The 19,662-nt window shown below is 40.5% G+C and overlaps 1 protein-coding gene across 1 annotated transcript in view; it reads left to right on the top strand.

The window, feature by feature from the left end:
- nos1 (nitric oxide synthase 1 (neuronal)) overlaps nucleotides 1-19,662 on the top strand; it is a 40,476-nt gene that overhangs the window by 8,606 nt on the left and 12,208 nt on the right. The window contains exons 3-13 of the mRNA XM_084055401.1: nucleotides 1,947-2,073; nucleotides 4,946-5,050; nucleotides 10,353-10,495; nucleotides 11,367-11,529; nucleotides 12,456-12,547; nucleotides 14,213-14,354; nucleotides 14,445-14,584; nucleotides 15,160-15,334; nucleotides 16,298-16,399; nucleotides 17,336-17,530; nucleotides 17,696-17,784. Coding sequence (XP_083911527.1) covers nucleotides 1,947-2,073; nucleotides 4,946-5,050; nucleotides 10,353-10,495; nucleotides 11,367-11,529; nucleotides 12,456-12,547; nucleotides 14,213-14,354; nucleotides 14,445-14,584; nucleotides 15,160-15,334; nucleotides 16,298-16,399; nucleotides 17,336-17,530; nucleotides 17,696-17,784 — 1,473 coding nt within the window. The remainder of the gene's footprint in view (nucleotides 1-1,946; nucleotides 2,074-4,945; nucleotides 5,051-10,352; nucleotides 10,496-11,366; nucleotides 11,530-12,455; nucleotides 12,548-14,212; nucleotides 14,355-14,444; nucleotides 14,585-15,159; nucleotides 15,335-16,297; nucleotides 16,400-17,335; nucleotides 17,531-17,695; nucleotides 17,785-19,662) is intronic.

Genomic DNA, 19,662 nt, shown 5'->3' with positions numbered 1-19,662 from the left:
ATAAGAGGTTTTTGACCAACAGGAACGATATATTAGATATGTGTTTTGAGGGGGGTGTTGATATGTGTGTAGGTGTTCGTGGCTGTGGGGACGCTGGGGACAATGAAGCTGCCGTCTTTTATTTGCATCTTCAACTTCAAGTTTATGGTCACATCACACGTTTACAAATGTAAAAGTGTGGGTGAAATTATTTTCTGAATAAGCTCCCAACAATGTGCAATAAAACAGAGAAAGAATCAAAGGGAAAAGTCAGATAATAGGACAACATCAAATATACTATTGATATTGTTGCCCTGTTGTCCTGTTTTCTGACTTTTCCCTTTGATTCTTTCTCTGTTTTATTGCACTTACTTATGCTCAAAAAAATTGGCAGAGTCTCTTGCCCATATAAGAGATCACTTAGCAGCAGATATACAGTGTATAGCAGCCAGTGATGGATGAAGTACTCACATGTGTTACTTAAGTAAAAGTATCAATACTGCAATGTAGAAAATACTCTGTAAGTAAAAGTCCTGAATTCAAAATTTACTTTAAAATTACAAAAGTATTGGCATCAAAATGTACTTAAAGTACCAAAAGCGAAAGTACTCATTATGCAGAATGTCCCAGTTTTCAGATGTATACAAATATTTTGAATATAGCAGATCTACAAGCTCACAACGCGTCGCATTGCAACGTGTTGTGAGCTTGTAGATCTGCTATTTTCAAATAGCCAAATTATATAGAGGGCTGAAGTGGTAAATGTATGTTTTGTAATAATAATCAAAACCTACAACGTAACTAGTACCTAATGTTTTAAGATAATTGTAGCGGAGTAAAAAGTACAATATTGCCTCTGAGCTGTAGTGGAGAAGAAGTAAAAGTACTGAAAATTGGAAATACTCCAGAAAAGCAAAGTAAAAAAAACAAAACACCTCAAAAGTGTACTTAAAGGTAGGGTACTATATTCTGATAGTAATCATTGCTACAGAGCGTTTGTTTGGTCAAAGGGGTCTCTCCAGCTCTTTAGTAAACAGAATATAGTAGATTTTCAGGTAGGTGACAAAGTTTAAGCCAATCAGGAGAGAGCACTGAAAATGCATTTTCTGTTTAATAAAGAGCTGGAGAGACATAGGAGACTCCTTTTACTGAACAAACACTCTATAGCAATGAGTACTATCAGAATATAGCGCTATTCAACACTTATTTTAACAAAAGTAAATCACGTACCCTACCTTTAAGTACAATACTTGAGTACATGTACTGTACTTAGTTACTTTACACCACTGATAGCAGCAGATATGTTCTCATGGCCAGTGAAACCCAGAGTGTTCATGTCATTCTTGAGACTGTTGAATTTCACAGTGTGGTTCTCCATGGCAGCGGCAGCAGCCACAGGTTGCACCAAACCCCCTCCAGCTACAGACTGTAGAGATGCATCTGCCGAAAGGTAGACGACAACGTGTTTGTACCGCTTTATGTCCCTCTTATTGCTGTGACGCTGTGGGCAGTAAAGCTGGCAGCTATCAGGCTCTCGCAGGGCAATGCCTCCGCAGAGGTCAGATACTGTAAGTCTGAAGTCTCCACTGCTTTCAGCTGAGTTGGAAATATTGAGGCAGGGACAGAACATGAATAATGTCTCTTGTCGGGTGGAAACCTCATACAGTATGTCCAAAAGTAGCAGATCTACAAGCTCAAAAGGCGTCACGCCGCTTTTTGAGGTTTTAGATCTGCTACCTTTGATGCTTTTGTGTGACGCTGTAGTATGTATGATCAAGTATAGGGTGTTAATTTACGGAAAAATACGAAAAATAAAAATATGGAGATAAGAGGTTTCTGCCGGACTGCAACGATAAGCTACATGATACACACACACACACACACACACACACACACACACACACACACACACACACACACACACACACACACACACACCTGACAGTGGGCCTGTGTTTGACTTTCAGGGACCTCGGCGTGGGAAACGACACGCCTCCCCAGCAGGTGTTGGATAATGATGCCGGGGCAGGTGAGGACCCAAAGAAGGAACCCACGCCAACAGAGCACACCGACCCTCCTGTTGAGAACGACATGGTAGGAAACGAAATGATAAAATTGCTGTTTGAATATGTTTTTAATGTCTCGTGTCTGTGTGTGTGCCGTGTGCAAGGTTATTACAGTTTTGCATTTTTGTTTTCATTTCATTGAGACTTTTGCTTTCAGTTTACTTTTAATTCGTTTTTAAAACAGGTTTGCTGGTTAAGATTCGTTTTTTTTGTTTCTGAAAAGGCATAGTTTTAGTGTTGGTTTCAATTTTTCTTTTTTGTAATATGGGGTAGTCAGGGGCGAGATTCAGAAATATCTACTAACTCACAACATGTCGCGAATGCAACGTGTTGTGAGTTTGTAGATTGGCTATTTTCATTATTATTCTCATTATTATTATTACATAGAAAATGTTGTAAGATTTAACATTTATGTATGAAATATTGACAGGATATTTTCTTCATTTTGCTTCATTTTTATTTTCATTTCAGTTAACCAAAAATGTTTTGTGAATCCTAGTTTTCGCTATTCTTTTAGTTTACTATAATAACCCAGAATGTGCATGCTCAAGTACTCACATCTGTACTCTCCTATAGGTCGAGAACTTGATCCATCTTCACTCTACTTGTGTGCGTGCATGTGATTGCCACTTCAAATGCTTGCTGTCTGACAAGTCAATCCAGACATGTAGCTCTATAATGCATGTGTACCCATGACTATCTCTGCTTTTGTGCCTCTTTAAACGTACACCATAATGCATACTATTTGCCCCTCCCCTGAGCTCAGACCTCAGGAACTGTGCTTGCACATCAATGTATCATCTGAGAACACAGAAATAAAGCCCTCGCTTAAGATCCCATCACCTCTGCATTACACGCTTCCGGCAGCTAACCAATGGCACATTAAATCCAGCTTATGCCCTTCATGTGTGGGGGTCTGGTGACATGCTGGAGTGCCTGTGCTGGGGATAGTGTTGTAATCTGCACATGGTCCATCCATGTCATCCACCCACTTGTGCCGCTGCTCAAGCCCCCGTCAGCGGCAGCGGATGGGGCGAAACTATTTCAAGAGGGCTAATGAATGCGCGCAGCTGCGGTTGCCGCTGATCCTTCTCTCCCTATCTGCCACGGACCTCTTGAAATGATCCAGAGTCCGTGAGACCTGCAGGGGCGTGTGTGGTCGGGGGTGGGTGACATACTCAAGGTGTGTTTGAGTGTGCCATCCTGACTCTCAAGTAGATTACCCGCAGTTCTTTTGCTAGACGACGACATCAGCACTTAACTGCTCATTGTGCCGAGCTTTGGATTATCGACTGCAGCGTTCTGACATCGAACAATTTGAACACAGTGACAAATAACACCAGGAAATGTACTATATATATACTACATTATATCAGAGAGTTTAATCCAACGTATTCAGTTGATTAAAGGCAAGTAACTCTGGTTGAGAAGGCCATTTTATCACCTCAACAAGGGACTATTGTGGCTTGAGCTGCCTGTAGAAGTGCAGAATGTTCTGTCAGTCCTATCAGTCCTCGAGTTCTCTGACACCTTTGATGATCCATTCAGGATCAGAGAACAGGCTACCGTGCCAGACAGTTCCCGTCTCCTTCTCCCTACTGTTTCATTGTCGCTGAATAAGACTCAAGGAGACAGACAGACAAACCATCTGTTATAGTTTATTAATTTTTATGAAACTTTTTTATTTCTATGAAACCCTATGAACTCATATTTAAATGTACCTTCCATTTCCCGTTTCACTCTTTTTCCTTTTACTTGTGTGGTTATTGTCCACATGGTTGCCTGAGTATTATGGCCCCTCTTTATGACACAATGGTCTTTGATCATGTCTGCGAGCATGGATATAGTGGTTTGTCCAGTCTGAGCTCCGCAACGGGGGGGCTTTGCTGCTGGAACCTGAACACGTGCTCTTTTCTTATTGTGTGCAGTATCAAAATCACTTCATACTGGCACGTTCCTGTCTAGGACACGGAATGCCGATGAGAATCAATTGAAGTTGCACCGTGGCCGGTCATTTCCTCAACGCGTGCAACAATTTTGTCTCTGTTGTTCGGTGGCTCCCCCTCGGCAGTAAAATGTGCTGCACCATTTAAGATGAGACGGGTTGTGAGGCGTGGGATTGATTGTTCTTGAGGTTTGACGATCACAAGGAGCCTTTTCTTTATGAAGAGCACGATCTGAACAATTGCAATTGCAAGCATTCATCAGTCAATTGCCACCATATTGGCAAAGCCTGCAAGGCAGCAGTAAGCATGCAATCAGCCCACTGTTAATGATACTGATTACCTTTCTCTTGAAGTGAGAGAAAAGAGGAGAGAATGTCGTGTGTGTGTGTGTGTGTGTGTGTGTGTGTGTGTGTGTGTGTGTGTGTGTGTGTGTGTGTGTGTGCGTGTGCGTGTGTGTGTGTGGGCGGGCGAGCGTGATTGTGTATGCATAAGAAAGTGAGGGTGAGATTTAAAAAAATAAGCTTAAATATGCATCAATTTACTAATTACATGTTCCAGTTTGTCCCAGAGGCAATAATCCATTTTAAACTTGGTAATCAATGTCCCACTCAAATATGACGCCCTTGTACCTCCCTATTAGCCTCTATGGAAGGGCTGCTTTTTCACTTCAGCCTTCCAATCAGAAACAACTTGAGTGAAAGCCTCTCTCCACAAGGGTCTTTGAGTGGCTGGACACCATACTAGACGCTCCTTTTAAATTACCTTTAATCCACATGTCACTGATTTTAATCTTGCTTCTATTTAATGCACTTTGTTTCCTCTTCGTTTCTTTTATAATTTCCCCCCCATTACTGCATATTGAGAGCCTGCACAAACCCTATTTCACCCACTTTTACCAGTAAATGTTATGTTACAATAAAGTTCACTGTCACATGTCTCCGTTCCTCCCCACAGCTTCCAGGTCACGGTCCAGAAGTCAAAGGCCCAAAGTTCCTGAAGATCAAGAACTGGGATACTGGCAACATGTACAGTGATATCCTCCACCACAACTGCACCCAGGTGAGATTATACTATAAACTACAAAGCAACATTGTTACCAGGTGCATATCTTTCTATAGGTTGGGTGGCCTACCCAGGGCTGTGTAAAGGTCAGTTTATGCTTTTGTGCAACAAGTGTCGAACAACACACACGTCTACTACATGTCTCAGCATTCATACTGTCTGTGACTCGCTGACAGTGTCACCACAAAATATGAATAAGTGAATGTATTCTCTTGCATCTCTGGGGTTATGAAGTTAGGATTCATCTTCTCAACTAATCAGAGTATGCAACATTTTAGGAAGGCGACAGGCGTACTGCGAAGGTCCTCATCAACACTTTATTTGACGCCACTTTCATCTTGCGACGCATGCCATTTACTCTGATCTTTCCCTTGTTAGAAAGACACTCTGTGTGTGCTATAGGCCTAAACTGTAATTTGCATACTAATTACACAAACAACAGGTTGGGAGATTACAGCTTTACAGCCAAACTGTTTTTTAAGAAGTCATTTTCAAACAATCAGTAAAACGTTATGAAGTCTGTCTGCATATCTGTTTATCCATCCATTTAAAGTTATTTTATTTTTATTTGTTAAACTAATTGTTAAATAGCTCCACATTCCCATAGCAATCATTGCTAGTGTCTGTTCAATAACAGGAGTCCATATCTCTAGCTCTTTGGTCAACAGAGAATACATTTTCAGGTCAGGATACCGATGCATCCAATCAGCAGAGACAACTGATATAGGATGAACAAGTGAAATTGGAAGTGATGAAACAAATAAATGAGCATACAACATTTTACTGATAAATGATCTGTGAGGGTTCTATGGATGAAATATGTAACCTACGTGAAAAAAATCTTTATTACTAAAGCTGAGATGGAGAGAGAGGGAGGCCCCTGTTACTGAGCAAACACTATAGCAATTATTATCAGAATATAGAGCTTTCAAACAGACTCGTATGGTCCTTTAAAACTCACCAAAAGTTCCCAACTGCAGCACAGCAGTCCTACCGAGCACAAGGCAACCCTCACCGTTTAGCATTCGCCCCCCCCGGAGTGGCGCCACGGCCGCCCACAAACAGCAGCCTAATTATCTCGGTGACTTATCGGACAGGCTGTTGTGCACATCATAGTGAATGGCCTGTAATAGCATCTTTAGATTTATCATATCACAGACGGCTGCCGTATTGGTGGATGATCCGTCTTTTCTCGAAAAGGACAGCTGGCTGCTATGAATGCCCGCGGCAGCGTGATGAGCGGATGTGTTGAAGCACGAGTGATGATTCCTTTGTTTTATTTTTAACACGCGCTGCCACTCATCCCGCCTCCAGTTTTTAATTCTCTCGCCGCTACTTCTCGCGTGACTTTTATCGCGCCTTGTGTGTTTTTCAACCTTGCCGCCCGGCCTGCCTCTGTCAATAACCTTTTTTAAGCCTCGTGTTGTCTTTATCGTTTTCCCCTCATCTCTCTCTCTCTCTCATCTCTGTTTCCCCCTCCATCTCTTTCTATTTGTGGTGGGTGCATTGGCTGTTTGCTCATAGCAAACTTCCGTTGGTTGGACGGCTGGATGGCTTGTGCTAAGGGGGGTGCACCAGGGGACATTTATTGCAGGCTGGGATGGGTGGCCTGACTGTTTAGACAGTGTGAGTGGGTGGTTAAGCGTAACGAGACGAGACAATTTTAGCAGCAGCACAGGGGTTATTGTCAAATTTCCGTTTTGGCTTCATGCTTGCGCTACTGTTCTGTCATCCACTCTTGCTTCACTCATTCGATCCCTCTGTGCCCGTGAGGGCATTTACAGCAAACCAAAGTGACAGCTTACTTCAACTCTAATCACACAAGTTCACTCTCAGCTTTTGAGCGATGTTCCACTCACATCTGTCTGCTTCTTGTTCATCTCAGCCATTTACCCAGACTCTGTTCAGTGAGTCAAACTCACTTCTTCATTCACTTCATCCATGCACTTTCCATTTCATACAATGTGATGAAAGGAAATGTAATAGTCAGGTTCCTTTACGTTCCTGTTTAGAGTCAGGAACTTCTAAATGAAATTCTCACCGACGTGTCAAAGTGTTTGCTTTGCATAGAACTTTGCACCTAGCAATATCAATTATCATTGGCGTGGATATTGCAGTTCTGTTCTGATTTGTCAGTGTTACTTTCCTTGCATACTGAAAGGTTGAACCGCACAAATATACTTATTGTTTTCCTCATTTAGGAGAGAGTAAAATAACCCTAGACAGTTTTTCATAGTATACTGATTATGACTCATCACTGTATGTTAAAGTAGGTTAGGCAACTCTTTCCATGCTTCATGTTATCATTTTGCCTCAGATCAGCAGATCTTGGTGCAATCTAAGGTCTGAAAACCTTTATTTGTTGGCTATCATCATTTAAAGGGGCTACACCATGAATTTCATTTTTTTTTAGGTTTTTAGTATTTTTTGGGCTCCCCAGTGTCTCTTGTACCCCAAAAAATATTTTTTTTTAACATTCAGTCATTCATGCTCATTTCATGGATTTCCTGAATGGGGGTGTCTGAACAGGCCATTTCAGAATGGCTGTGCAAGTGATGTCACTTGCACTGATTTTGCATTGACGATGGCCAGACAGAATTGCTCAGTAGCTCCCCCCCTGCCCAATAGGACGTTTTGGTATTGCAGCTGAAAAAGCTTGGAATGACAGACAGTCAGATTGTGAGAAAAAATATCTGGATGTTTTTTAGGCTTACAACCTGTTTAAAACGTATTAGGGGGCAATATTTATATATAATATATATTTTTTAAATTCATGGTGTAGCCCCTTTAATTGCTAATGCTCATTATAAGATGGCACAATTTCTGTCTACTCACATTGTGACTCAGAGGAGGGCTGTTGACAGTTCAGAGACCTGCTTACCAGTGACAATTTCAATTTTTCTTTTTGTGTATGTGTCTTATTAGCTCCTCATACTCATACTGTAGATTATGCCATTGGTAGGAAAGTTTCCTTAGCCCACCAATGAGATGCAGAGTTACTGTATTAGACAGAAATTGTGCCATCTTTTAATGAGCATTAGTGAGGTCCAATAATAATGAAGGTACGGATTAAATTTGTTGAAGTGTTCCTTTAAATTCCTCTACCTGGAACGACTTGAAAAAGGACTTAAAATTGAAGGACCAAATATGTTAGTACATTTTGACCTTTTTAGTAATAAAGAACAAGATCAAATTGGAACTTGAACTGGAGGATGGTCTTTTTTTTTATGTTGTGTGTTGTCCTATGACAACACATCATAATAACATACTGACTTTCTTGCTGCTATCTTGGCCAGCTCACACTTGAAAATAAGATTTGTAATCTGTTTTATTTTCGTTTTTCGTTTTTTTTGCCTGGTTAAATAAAGGTTAGAGCTCTATTATGTCATTTATTTTCTTGAACAGAATGTTATTTTTTACAATCTGTTTGGTAGAGTATGTTAATATAATATAACTTATACAATTGTGGTGGGTGTATTTGGTCTCCTTGCTCTTCAATTGGGACATTTAGACCTGTGTCTAGGTTGGACACGACCTTTGACACAATCCTGTTTCTGGTTTGACACCAATTTTTTCAAAATGTAATTTCTCCCCTGGGCAATCAGACAGGCTCTAGTAGGTTAGTGGTAAAGAATTCAGCACTTGCGCTGGAGACCCGGGTATAAATAGAACAGGAAAGTTAGTGCAGCTTTAAATAATAGATAAATAGATTTATAAATAGAGTAGGCTACACATACATGTCTCTAGTGTCTTAGGGACGTCATCTTGCCAAGGCTCAAGATGACGTCAAAACAATTGACTCAAGGTGGAGCTTTAGAGATTGAACAATTGCCATTTCTTATTTTCAATGTTCAGATGATTGTTTGGCCTGAGTGTGTCCTGAAAACCAGGTAATGCTTGGTCTGGTAATCTCCTCAAAAGAGATTACTAGAGATTGAGAGTGGAGCACTTAACATAATAACACTGTGTGTACAAGGACTAAAACTAAATCAGGCAAAGAAATAAAAACCTGAAATGTATGAGACTGTGAGAGAAAAGAAAAGAGCAAGCAAGTACATGACTTTTGTTTTAAACATGACGAGAAACGTTTCATTACTTGCATAAATTATGACTTCAAACATTCCTTAAACGGATTGAGGTTGTTTGCATCAAGCAGTGGACAGACATCCTGTAATTCCACTTTGATCTATACCGCCGAGCTGAGCAGAAATGTAATTGATATCAGAGATAATGTGATTCTCTGGCTAAGTAGATGAATAGGAGGCAACGCTGCACTCATCTTTCAGGCACATGTTCCCAACACACACTGACTGGTACTGCAGACAATGGCTGCAGGAGTGTTCTCCTGTCTTGTACATTTATGAAATTCACGAATGCAGCCATGATCTGCTTAATGAATCTTAACTAAAATATACACAGCACTTTGTTTTGTGCTAAATATGAATGATTAAAACACACAACACAAAGCCATAGCTATATTACTCTCATTCATTCATTGGAGACTACATTTTGCTGGTATTTGCACAGCTTTTGCCCGAGAACAATAACATTATCCTTTCGGCTTGGGTTCTTGAATGAATTCAAGCATGGCAACCATCCGCATGTCACACAAAAGAAGGAACAGCCATGTGCAATGTATCTCTATCAGTGGTATAAAGTAACTAAGTACATGTACTCAAGTACATATAAGTAAGTCAATTTTTGAGGTACTAACTTTACAATTCCAATTTTCAACACCGGTACTTTTACTTCTACTGCACAACATCTCAGAGGCAAATATTGTACTTTTGCTCCACTACAATTATTTGAAAACGTTTTGTTACTTATAGATTTTGATTATTATTACAAAACGTACATTAGCCACTTCAGCCCTATATACGCTTTGTCTATTTGGGAGAAAAAAAAGATATTTTTTTCCCAAATCTGGGAAATCTGCTATTTTCAAAAGAAAATGCATTTTATGCATTTTGAAAACTTGTGAAAATGGGACTTTCTGCATAGTGAATACTTTTTACTTTTGGCACTTTAAGTATATTTTGATGCCAAAGCTTTTGTACTTTTACTCAAGTGAATTTTGATTAAAAGTACAAAACTTTTACTTGAGTATTTTTACAGTGTTGTATTGATATTTTCACTTTTAAGTACTTTTTCTACCACTGCTTTCTATAAAAGAAAGAATAGTCATTGTGTGTATCGTGTGTAATGTATTTCTCTATGAAAGACAGAATAGGCACCTCTGTAATGTGATGTCTATGAAAGAAGGAATAGTCATCATGTGTAATGTGATGTCTCTCTCCAGATGCCTGTATGCGCTAAGAAGGTGTGTTGGGGTTCAATGATGATGCCCCTTCGGCAAAGTTACTGTCTCCGCATGAGAACCCAAGACGAGCTGCTCCCGCTGGCCACCGACTTCATAAACCAATACTTCACCTCCATTAAAAGGCAAGCACACAGCTTCGTAGAACAATTCTACCTCTCCATTAAAAGGGAAGCACAACAGCCTCTAGCAATGCTGCTCTTGTGTGTGTTAATGGAGCGGCTGGATATTGCCAAATACAGTACATGAACTGTGGGCATAAAACTACAGTAGGCCTACATGGACCATTCATTGAGAACAGTGAGTCTACTCATGTAGAGCTGCACAGGTTATGGCTAAAGTTATTATAAATCCTGATTATTCATAATTATTTTTGGTATAAAAAAAACATTTTTTTTACTCATTTACTAATGCCATTTTTGCTCATGGTGTTTATCCTTACCATGTCTTTGGCCAAATCTTAGTGTATGTAATGGCCTCTGTGAGCCAGATGGGTGGGGAAATGGGTTGTACAATGTTCTGGTTATTAAACTGATGGTGAGGAGATGAGGGCAAGGTGCAACAGCTGATTACAGTACATCAGCGTCTCCCAACCTTCCCTTGATCAGGGCCCACTTGAACATGGTTTCAAGGGGTCAAATGGGTGGACGTTTATTTTAATGACCAATCAATTGATTGTGTTCCGGCTTGGATCAATGGAACATAGCAGCCTGCGTGTTAAGCTCCTATTCATCAGTATCACAATGAAAACACATTCTCAAGGTTTTAAATACAAACTTTACCATAACATTTTTTACACTATAGTTTTTTAATAATGCTATGTAATTAAACCGTTTACTGTTTTGCCAATTATTTGGGGGCCCACTTGCAATAGCCTCATGGCCCACAGGTTGAGAATCGCTGCTGTACATACAATTGTGAAACACAAAATCTGGATTTTCTATGACTTGTGACTGATTTTCTGTGACTTCCATGGTGTGACTGTGCTGGGTTCAGGGCTGGCTCCAAGCCCCACGTGGAAAGACTGGAGGAGGTGATCAAGGAGATTGGTGACACGGGAACCTACCAACTGAAGGACACTGAGCTCATTTATGGTGCCAAGCATGCCTGGAGAAATTCTGCCCGCTGTGTTGGGAGGATTCAGTGGTCCAAATTACAGGTGAGGCTACTGGTGACAGGAAGAGTGGGCACTAAGGAAGAGTGTTTTGTCCAAAATGTTGAAAAATAAAATATTTGGAAAATATTTTTTACATAATGTAAAGTATTCATGATTAGAACATGCTTAAACATTCGACAATTCAGGTCTAATATTTCTACAATTGCTACACATTGCTACAAAACCTGTATATCCAGTCATTTTGGGCCATAAACAAGAAGTTGAATGATAAAAGTAAGTCTGATAAGGATGTACCATGCATGTGTCACATCAAGTATTTTACATTACTTAATTTTTAACCATTAACCATTTTTCAAATATTTTATTATTTTGGACAAAATAGCCAATTTTACATCGCCCACATAGCCCACTCTTCTTGTTTCCAGGCTACTACACAAACTACAGTAGCCTACATTTCAACTGTGCGCTCCATCTGTGCTTGTTTTGGCTGTAGTCATTCTAGAGATATTGGTCAAAAGCTACTGTACTGAGATCAACCATAGATCTAGAACAGTATAGAATGGACATTTCAAATAGCATGTGCTCTGCTTCTGTGTCAAAAAGCCAGAGGAGGAAACCAATCGGGGGACCTCAAAGTAGGTGGCTGTGAACGTGGAAGTAGGGCACTTATAACCTATACTCTGTATCTTTAAATCACTGTTATTTTTTGTGAAACTGACTAAAGATTTCATGAATTCATAATGCTCTTTGCTTAAAATTAGCTTGATGCTATAGTAGACTTTAGACTAGTACACATCACATGGCTGATGACCCAACACAGTCACACATAAAAATAAAAAAAAGAAGTTGAACCAATTCAGTTCATACCCAATGATTTATTTCTGCCGTGTTTTGGACTGTTTTGGAAAGTCTTAACCAGATTTGAGCTGCTCCCGAGTTTCTGCTTCATCATGACATTTGTTTTGCAGGTGTTTGACGCCAGGGACTGCACAACTCCGCATGGAATGTTCAACTACATCTGCAATCACGTCAAATATGCCACCAACAAAGGAAACATGAGGTGGGAATCCTTTAGTAATGCTTTAATACATCTCCCTTTTTCCCCGTCTGTCATTCCATGTACATTATATCTCATCAAGTCCTCTCTGTCACTACCCTCTCTCAACCCACTGTCCATCTGTCAGCGTGTGCACCGTCTCTTAGCGCTTTCTCTGACACTGTGTGTTGCCTCTCCCATGTGTCAGTCTCTCTGTGTACTAACCATTGCCCCGCTGGCTTGGCAACACACCCCGCTAACGAGCAGTCGCGCTTGTCACACCCCGCAGTGTTGGCTCGCCCTCTGCCGCGTCCATATCACCGGTGACACCTCACATCTACACTACTGGCTGACAGTGGTGGAAAAAGTACTCAAATGTTTTACTTAAGTAAAAGTATCAATACTGCAATGTAGAAATACTCTGTTACAAGTAAAAGTCCGGAATTCAAAATTTACTTGAGTAAAAGTACAAAAGTATTGGCATCAAAATATACTTAAAGTACCAAAAGTAAAAGTACTAAAATATTTGAAAATTGTGAGCTTGTAGATCGGCTATTTTCATATAGCCTACGTATAAAATAGGGCTAAAGTTGTTAATTATATCATAATTTATATCTGAAAAGTAACTAGTAACTAAAGTTTTCAAATAATTGTAGTGGAGTAAAAGTACAATATTTGCTTCTGAGGTGTAGTGGAGTAGAAGTAAAAGTATTGGAAATTGGAAATACCGAAGTAAAGTACAAATACTTCAAAATTTTACTTAAGTACAGTACTTAAATAAATGTACTTAGTTACTTTCCACCACTGTGACTGGGTCATTACTGCATGGGATATCCCTGATATCTACAGTGTGTTGATGAGGGCTACTGTGCTGTAGCTTGCACGTCTGTCACTATTTTAGCCAGGTTTGATTCGGTCATTAGCATAGTGTGTGAAAGTTGAAAAGATGTTTTGTAATTTACATAAAATGAAAAAGAACATAAAAAGATTAGAGCTTTGGCAGCCATACTTGGTTCTGCCATAGATTTTTTTTTTTACCGTAAGGCACACTCTCCTTTGCCCACTGTCAGAGTTAAATTAACATTTTACAGTGTCTCGAGTCGAGCTAAGAAATAGTTTCTAGAAGTTGTTTGGTGCTGCATGTCACCACTGGCCTCACGCCAGCTGTTCTTTGTCCTCAGTGATTCAACAGCAGCTTAGTAGAATTAACACTTGACCTGCCATGGCATTAGCACACTGTTGTGTTTAAAAGCAGGCCAAAGCTGTGCAAACTTTGCTCATCCATATAGGCTACGATCTGCAATGCCATCAAACACGCTCAGATATGGTATGTCGGTTATCTATTTGCTGTGGTCCATAGCGCCAAGGAGAACGCTATGGACCAGAGCTACAGTAGTTAGCTCTATTTGATCTATTTGTATTATTGTTTCCGCCAGGCCGAAAGGCATGGCGAGAGAGTATATTTTATTTTCTTTGCAATGTGAAAATCCCTAGCTAGCAAAAATCTAATCTACAGTAGTATATCATGTTCAGATATCAACATGCTAATCTGTGTTTGTGTGTGTGTGTGTGTGTGTGTGTGTGTGTGTGTGTGTGTGTGTGTGTGTGTGTGTGTGTGTGTGTGTGTGTGTGTGTGTGTGTGTGGGTGTGTGTGGGTGTGTGCGTGTGCGCGTGTGTGTGTGCGTGCAGGTCAGCTATTACCATATTTCCTCAGAGGACAGATGGTCAACACGACTTCCGGGTATGGAACGGTCAGCTAGTAAAGTACGCAGGCTACAAGTTGCCTGATGGAACGATCATTGGAGATCCTGCCAGTGTGGAGTTCACTGAGGTAGGAATGATGGGTTGTTGCAGTGAAGTTGCAATAAAACACGTTTTGATCAATGTCGTCTGATCACTTCCCTTTGGTCTCTGTCCTTAGCTCTGCATCCAGCAGGGATGGAAGCCCCCAATGGGGAAATGGGACGTCCTGCCCCTCCTTCTGCAAGCCAACGGGCAAGATCCGGAGATGTATGAGATCCCTCCAGAGGACATCCTGGAGGTGGACATCATACACCCCAGGTGAGCTTAAAGAATGTTCAAACATGTGCTTCACTCTTAAAGAATGTTCAAACATGTGCTTCACTCTTAAACATAATGTCTACATTCTACAAACAAAGACTTACAAAAAGCCATCACTGCAACATGCAGAGAGTGCCATCCATCCCTAACACTCGAGCTTGCCCCTGCCAAGCTCATAACTGGAATTGCTGACCCTTACCCTGCATCAGATGGCCCTCAACTCTGTGCCATCTGGGCAGACAGACCATGGCTACCAAAAGAATCCCCCTCACGTTTTGTATCAGTTGCAGTCTTTGTATAATGTCACTTGCTGATAAGTGAATAAAGTGCATTACAATAGTCAAATCTGGAGGAACTAAAAGCATGGATGACCTATTCTAGGTTTGCAGGGTAAGAAATGTATGTATATTGTATATTCACTGAAGGAACACTCATAGATTGAACTTAATGCCTTTCACTGTTTTTATCTCTGGGCCTGGGAATTTGTGAGACAACACTGTATTGTATTGGATTGAGTTGCATGTCACAAAACCCTTTATTCAGGTATGTTGATAAAACGTTGTTTCCTTGCCCAGGTTTGAGTGGTTTAAGGAGATGGGCCTGAAATGGTACGTTCTACCAGCAGTGGCCAGCATGATGCTGGATGTCGGGGGAATTCAGTTCACTGCCTGCCCCTTCAGCGGCTGGTACATGGGCACAGAGATTGGTGTGAGGGACTTCTGTGACACCTCACGTTTGAATATTTTGGAGGTAATGTTAGTGTATAACAATCATTCTCAAACTGTTTTGGCTTCAGTACCTCCTTTCCCTGATTTCTACTGTAAATCCAAATGCCCACCTTTACCCATCTACAACATTTTGCTTAGCAAAACTGCAAGAGAAAACCATAGCTACAGTAGCACATGATGCTATGAATTAATAATAACCCTCTTTTGAAGAATATAACAGTACAAATAAGACATTCATTGATTGAGTTGCAATTAGTGCCAGTAAGCCATTTAAGACCAAGGTTCTCTTCATTTTCATGTGTTCGACGTGCTGTGGATGATATGTTCATGATTTTAACAACTCCACAAATTAATGCCTTACACTAATCATATGCTTTCTTATTATTCAAGACTCAAGATTTGTATTTTTACATCTTATTAACAAGTACAGAAGAGTAAAATTCTTTGGTTTTGGTTCCTCAACATTGTTGCATCAATAGCAACAATAACAAAGAAATACAGTAATAAAGAATAGCAACAATAGTAATCAAAATAGCAAAGTATGTACATTTGTCAGGGCACATTAGTCATAGCACTAGACTACAGCATGTTAGCAAGGACACGCATTACAGTTTGCTCACATACTGTAAAGGATTTTAGAGCAGTGCAGCATGACTTTGTGTTGGAGGCAATGTATTTTCATAACTGTGGCCAGTTCTGCTGTGAAAACAGCAGAACTGGCAAGAGTCAGGAGACCCACCACATTGGCATGTTGCATAGCCATAATTGCAAGGGGGAAATCTTTTATCTGGAGTTTGATGCTTTTCCTATTATTCTAATCACACCTAACACCTTCACCTCAAGTAGTGACACATGCTACAAAGGTCTTAATGCAAAATATGATGGCCATCTTGCAACCCTCAGAATAATACAGAATATCATACTGTGTCATTGTCATATTACGTCTGCAATGAAAGAATGCTGTCCTACATTCCTTGCCATGTAGGATGTAGCTACGAGGATGGGCTTGGACACCAGGAAGATCTCTTCCCTATGGAAGGACACAGCGCTGGTGGAGATCAACATTGCTGTTCTCTACAGTTTCCAGGTGGGCTCCTCTTGATTCAACTGATTCATTCAACTGATGAGATTTGAATGCTGATGTACTAGAAACAAGCATCCATAAATGTGACCTGAATTGTGGTGAATGAAAACGGCAGCAGATTTAAGCAAAAGTGTCTGGGTTTTCGTTCGTTGAAAATAAAATACGTCTGTCGGATTACTCAAGTACATATTGGGCATTTGCAGTATTTGTAGCATTTATAGTGTAAATGCAGGTGTCAGTATTATATTTGATCTTGTCATTCAGGCTCTGCTACTACATATTACTCCCTGCTCAACATAATTAGAAGACAGCCATTTCAGAGCACGGAGATAAAGCCCCCACCCCCGTTACAGTTATATAACCCACAGAGGAGGCACGTAACCCACTCCTGTGTCTCTGCCTGAACTTTGCTCACCGGCTACGCATCATTTATGACTTTGGTCAACAGAACATTGCCTGATTCCGGTGGTGCAACACAGTACAAATAAAAAATTCACAAGTTGACAAGTGTCAGCAGCACATACACATGCTCTCAGAATATGGAATACATAACGTTAGCCTCATAGCATAATTGCCTACGTCACTTTTTGGTCAAATTGACATTTTTGAAAGGCAACAGCAGGCACAATGATGCACACTGCTGCATCATTGTATTCATCATTGCCTATGTCCTAAGCCAATCAGAACGCTTGTTACATTCTAAAATGACTTAGGCAGAAAGTGCTTTTAAGTCAACTTTTTTACTTAGGCTAAAAATATTTTTGAATGTAACAAGAGTTCAGTGATTTCTTTGTTCCTTCCCTGAAAATGGAAAATACTATGAGGCTAACGATACGTAACATTGGCATATGTAATAATCTCATCTGATGAATCATTCAGCTGAGAGCTCTCTGACAGTTAACAATCATACCTGACATCCCTGCTGCCCTCTGTCTCCAGATATCCAAAGTGACGATAGTAGACCACCACTCAGCTACCGAGTCCTTCATGAAACACATGGACAATGAGCACAAGCTCCGGGGAGGCTGTCCTGGAGACTGGGCGTGGATCGTGCCCCCCATGTCGGGGAGCATCACGCCAGTGTTCGGCCAGGAGATGATAAACTACCACCTTACACCCTCCTTCGAGTACCAGGTGAGGATCCATGTGTCACGTGGCCAGGGAATGCAAACAGACAGTATAGTCATGAGGGATGGATGATTTGTCATGCTACAGGGTGTTTTTTTTTTCGTGTGCAGTACTAGATACCTAGTTAAGCTTCACACCAGTGTCTCTGTGCCTTCTCCTTATCTGACACAGATGGAAGCCTGGAAAGGCTATGTGTGGAAGGCGGTGAGCAATGGAACACCCACCAAAAAGAGAACCATTGGATTTAAGAAGCTGGCCAAGTAAGAATGCACTCTTTTGATAAGCCTCAGAAAAACTATAAAAGTGTATTTAGTATATCGGATGCGAAGTTTGATTTGTGTTTATTTACTTGCATGGTTTACATGATGTGAATACCAAGTCATTTCATTCCGTCATCAACCATGACCAAAATAACACACGTTGGGGTCCCCTGCACAAGTGCTGAAATCTTTGCCACTGAGCACACATTCTGTTATGTTATCCTCCGTTTTTTTTTTTATCTTAATTTTTAAACCTATTCTGTGAAGCACATTGAACTGCACTTGATGTATGAAACGTGCTATATGAATAATCATTGATTGATTGATTGAAATAGAATTTTGACCTTCAAAAAGTATACCACTTGTCAACCAATAGTGGCCATATCCTACCACAGGATCAACATTTCTCAATAGAAGAGCAGGGAGACCAAATACAGATGTGCCACTTCAAAACTTCACACGTTACTGTTCTTTCCCTGAAAGTGCCCTGAAAATGCATTTTTTTCCTCCCTGTTCTGCCGTTAAAAATGCACTGTTTTGCCCCTGAAAAGAAGTTGTCACTACACACCCCCGTTTTTCCCTTCAACAGACATCCATATACATGAGAACAAAAGAATGTGTGTTGAAGAAGGTGTCAGACTCATTATGAGGCGAAAGGTGATTTGAAGAGGTCCTTGACCAGTTGCTCAAATTAATTAGCATCATAAAAGCAGTGATCATCAAAATAATTCAGCATTTTAAATGCCCTTCTTTGTCCCTCTTATTGCCCTGGGAATCCCCTGAAAATGTACTGTCTTGCCGATGGCAGGACATTTGAAGTTTTGAAATGGCACATCTGTACAACTACCGCAGCCGTTAGTTATATTGTGTTTGTCAAAATTCGATGTTATTCGCACACAAAATTACATAGGGTAGTTTTAATGGACATACGAAAAATGTAATGTCATTGCTAAGACCGAGCTAAACAGTGCAATTTCCCTTTTAACCTCTGTTTCTTGTCTTTGGTCGATCGATGAGATGAGACACGGGAAGGAAGTTGTCTACTCGACGGTGTAATTCACCCAATCAACCCCTCAGGGAGCAATCAGAACCGTGTCAGCTCTTTGTATGCGCGTGTCTACGCGCACGTGCATGTGGGTGTATGCGTGCATATGGGTTCTATGATATTAATGTAATTGCCCCGAGGACATGACAAGCTAAGTAATCACAATCCCCATCCATCCGCTACTTTTGACATGATCTGCAGTGTCTGCTGAAATGAATCACATGACCGGGAGAAGCATCTGTGTCATTTTTAGATTTGACCTAAAAAACATTATTTTACACTTTGGCTATTCAAAAATGGCAGATATGCATGCCGCGCTACGAGCTTGTAGATCTGCTATTTTTGAGAAATCGTGAAAATGTGTGGAAATCTTTGAATATATATAACATTTGTAACTCAAATCTTTGCTTCTGGGGGTCCCTGGAACAAAATGTTTTGAGATGGGGGTCCGCGGCCAAATAGGCTACATATCATTTTGGGGGTCCTTGACATTAAAAAGATTGAGAACCACTGACATAGTGATATACGTTTTTTTCAAAAAACAGGATTTAGAAGACATTTTGTAGAATCGCCCTCAGGTCTCAATGGGTTAAAGCCAGAAGGCTGTAGGAAGACTTTTGGCCATGACCGGGGCGGTTTTGTGTTCGCTCTCACATTTGTAGTTCTTCAATGATGCAGTTTCTCATCAGTTTTTTTCCTCACATTAATTCACTACAGGGGAGTTTTTCTTTGCTCGCTCATGCGGTAATTGTGGGGTTTATGTAAATTAAAGAGTATGGTTTAAGCCTGCTCTTTGTAAAGTGTCATCATGAGAGCTTTTGTTGTGATTTGGT

This window comes from Gymnoscopelus microlampas (genome assembly GCF_963454915.1).
Source record: "Gymnoscopelus microlampas genome assembly, chromosome: 4".
Classification (NCBI taxonomy): Eukaryota; Metazoa; Chordata; class Actinopteri; order Myctophiformes; family Myctophidae; genus Gymnoscopelus; species Gymnoscopelus microlampas.
The sequence above is the reverse complement of the archived record's forward strand: the minus strand, read 5'-3'. Positions and strand labels throughout refer to the sequence as shown.